The 3,327-nt window shown below is 51.4% G+C and overlaps 2 protein-coding genes across 2 annotated transcripts; both read right to left on the bottom strand.

Moving 5' to 3' along the window:
- Positions 1-1,073: 1,073 nt before the first annotated feature.
- Positions 1,074-2,075, bottom strand: LBRM_28_1490 (haloacid dehalogenase-like hydrolase-like protein; the record flags this gene model as incomplete). Its single annotated transcript, XM_001566130.2, has 1 exon — positions 1,074-2,075. The coding sequence occupies one exon, from the start codon at positions 2,073-2,075 to the stop codon at positions 1,074-1,076; it is 1,002 nt and encodes a 333-aa protein (XP_001566180.2).
- Positions 2,076-2,665: 590 nt separating this feature from the next.
- On the bottom strand, positions 2,666-3,214 carry LBRM_28_1480 (conserved hypothetical protein; the record flags this gene model as incomplete). The annotated part of the gene is made up of 1 exon (XM_001566129.1): positions 2,666-3,214. One exon carries the CDS (start codon positions 3,212-3,214, stop codon positions 2,666-2,668), a length of 549 nt encoding a protein of 182 aa, XP_001566179.1.
- Positions 3,215-3,327: the final 113 nt, after the last annotated feature.

Below are 3,327 nucleotides of genomic sequence, written 5' to 3'. Positions count from 1 at the left end.
AGTGCGATGTATAAGAGGTAAGGTATGTTATATGTAGTGTTCTTGCAGGAATTGAGGTGAGTAATTACAAGAAGGAAAGTAGAAAAGAGTGATGATGAAGGTAGGAGACATTTTTAGGAAATATATAAGAAAGGCAAGGTGCGGTGGTTATGAGTAAAGGTATAGATATGGAATAGTAAAGCATGGAGAATATATGAGTGGAGAAAATGGAAGGAGATATAACAAGATACTAACAAGGGTTGATGCGAAGGAATAGATGTAGAGTTAGATGATCGATGTAAGATCTGTAGAGGAAAGGAGTGAGATGTGAAAAAGGGTACAAAGATAGATGCAAGATAATGGAAAATGACTGTTGTGGTATAAGGTAGATAAAGTATGCTGATAAGAAGGTTAGGAAAAGGAAGAAATTTAAATTAAGAGGGGTAATAAAAAATTTTAAAATTAGAGTATGGTAATACTTCAGATAGGAAAAAAAATAAAAGGGTGTAATAAAGGGTGATATGATAACACGGAGCACTCCATTGACAGAGGTCGTTTTCCTCTCTCTTTTCCCTATATATATATATCTATATATTTATTTATTTATTTATTTATTTAGGGAGGGGGGGGGCTATCCGGGAGAAACGTTGCCGTTCTGTTTTGCCCTTTATATTAAATTGATGTGCCAGCGTCATAAATGCTTGCATGCGTCAGCATACGTGTATGGACGAGTGTTCGTTCTCTTGCCATGAATGTGCTCCCCCCTCTTGAGCCTAAGGAGGAGAAGAGCGGGTTGTGAGGGAGATGCCACGGAGAACACGCCCTGGATGTGTGCCCTCCAGAATAGGAGGAGGGGGGGGGACAGTAGCAAGCGAAAACAAAGTGACAAACATATACATCCAGGCCCATGCATAGGATACATGACAGAGGGAGAAGAAGCCCAGCCTAGGTAGAACTAAAAAATGAAACTGAGAAAGCAAGACAGCACGAGGTAGACAAGCGTTCAATACGCGCCGATATGCGTGTCTGCAAAGAAAACGAGGCTTGAGGGTCGCAGGGGCCTCGTCGACTGACTCGCATCTTCGGTTTCCTCGTTAGAGCGGAAGATTAAACACGCTTCGTAGCTTCTTTGCGACGCCATCTTCGGCGTTTGGAAGAATCACCTCCAGCTCCGGGTGCTGCGCAATGAGCTTTGGGTTTGCATTTCCCATGACACACCCCTTACCGGCGGCTGCGAGCATTTCTGCATCGTTGAGTCCGTCGCCAAACGCAATAGAGTGCGCGAGGGCGTCGGCGACAACATCAACTCCATCCTTCGGCGGCAGGATGATGGCAAAGAGCTTCTTCAGCGCCTCGCCTTTCGTCACGCCACTCGCCATGATGTCCAGGCAGTCCGACATCGAGAAGGTTAGCGACACCGGTGCACCACCGTGGGCTTTGGCGATGACGCGCACCTCGTCTGTAAGTGCCTGCAGACGAGCGGCGTCGTCGGTAATGAAGAAGATCTTGGAAATACCTGTGTAGTTGCCAATCGCAATACCGCGCGCTGTCGCAGCGGACGATGCCACAACCGAGGCTGATGAGTACATCGACGACGGCAGCGGATTGGGTACATGAATGAAGCGAAATCCACTCTCCTTGTAAAGAGTCAGCATTTCCGGCCAGTTGATGCGGCACACCCAGTCATCATTCTGGTAGGCGTTTGTGTTCACAACTGTCTCGTCGCTCGGCAGAATCTGGAGCAGCTTCTCCGCCAGTGCAGGATCGATGGAGGTCTGAAAGACGACTTCGTGTGTTACACCGTTGTGCACCACAGCGCCGTTGGAGGTTACCAGGTAGAGCTCTGGAGCTCTCGATGGGCTAGCAGGCTCCTGGGCGCCGGGTACTGCCGTGTCATCGCCCCAAATGTACTTCTTGAGTTTTTCACCCACGATGCTCACATCAGCATAGATACGACCCGTCGCCAAAATGGGTATTACGCCGTATTGATGCACGAGCGTCTTGAGCGTGTCACGGGTGTAGTCGCTCACCACATGGTCCGGCGACAGCAATGTGCCGTCCATATCGGTGATGACATAGCGAAACGGAGGTGGCATTGCGCTACCCACCCAAGAAGAATGATGAGAGGAGGAGACAGTGATCGTGACTTGAGTCAGCTATCCCCTGTCTGTCACTGAGTGGAGGAGGTTGTGCCTGCACAGTTTAGGTAAACGTACGCGCTTCGATTTGTTTGGCAGAGGGGAGGGGGGGGTTTCGAGAACCACCAACACAACGTTCAACTGGAATCGATGTCTCCGGAAGGGGGGTTGCGAGAGGTACGCGGAGAGAGAAAGAGAAAAACGAATCACAACGAGAGAGAGAGAGAGAGGAGAGAGCAGCAATAAGCAAGTGAAAATTTGATGGGATTTTTTACTCCTAGGGGGGCCCCTCCCCTCCCCTTCCCTCCCCCCACACATGCTTGTTTTGCGGCGGAACTCTATGGGTGACCTTGTACGTGGCAAATGCACGAACGTGCAAGTGGGCGAGGACCGCGGTGCTTCGGATACATGCACTCTGGTGAGAAAAGCCGCGAGATACGGCAACCAGCAGCAGTACAGGGGTGCAGGATGCTGTGCGGATTGTTTCGGTGCACCTCACCACCAGCGCCACCCCCCCCCCCTCATTCGGCTTGGGAAAAAGGGAGGGTCTATTCCAAGTGGAATATCTCGCGCAGTTTGCGGGCGACGGCGTCCTCGGCATTTGTCTGAATTACCTCCAGGTTGGGGCATCGCTGCCGAAGCTTTGGGTTGCAGTTGCCCATGATGAAGCTGCGACCCGCGCTACTCAACATCGTGGCATCATTGAGGTTATCACCGAACGCAACTGTGGCCTTAAGGCGCTGCTCTGGCGTCACTGTCGACCTCGTCTCATGTGGTAAGGGCGCCATCTGCTCGTAGAGACGCTCCAGAGCCCATGCCTTGGTCACATCTTTGGCGGTAATATCGAGGTTGTAGGAGGCTGAGAAGGTCACTGTCAAATCGCTGCCGTAGCGCTGCTGAAGCGTCTGCTCGAGCTTCTCCAGTAGGGAGAGATCCCAGCTCGAGAAGAAGACTTTGTGGACATGCTTAAGGCACCCGCTGAGGGCTGAAGGGGAGCCGACCAGTGTGTCCGTGTCGATGCCGCTCTTATCGACACTGTCGGGGATGAACTCTAGCACCTGATACCGATATCCCGATTCCTTGTGGAACTCCAGCATCTCTTCCCAGTTCCTGCGGTAGAACCAGTGGTCTCCTTGGATGATGCCGGTGATGATGCGCGTCTCGCTGGCGGAAGCAGGGATAATCTCACGGACACACCGTGAGCGGCGCC

The sequence above is a fragment of the Leishmania braziliensis genome, chromosome 28 (assembly GCF_000002845.2).
Source record: "Leishmania braziliensis MHOM/BR/75/M2904 complete genome, chromosome 28".
Taxonomy (NCBI): Eukaryota; Euglenozoa; class Kinetoplastea; order Trypanosomatida; family Trypanosomatidae; genus Leishmania; species Leishmania braziliensis.
The sequence above is the reverse complement of the archived record's forward strand: the minus strand, read 5'-3'. Positions and strand labels throughout refer to the sequence as shown.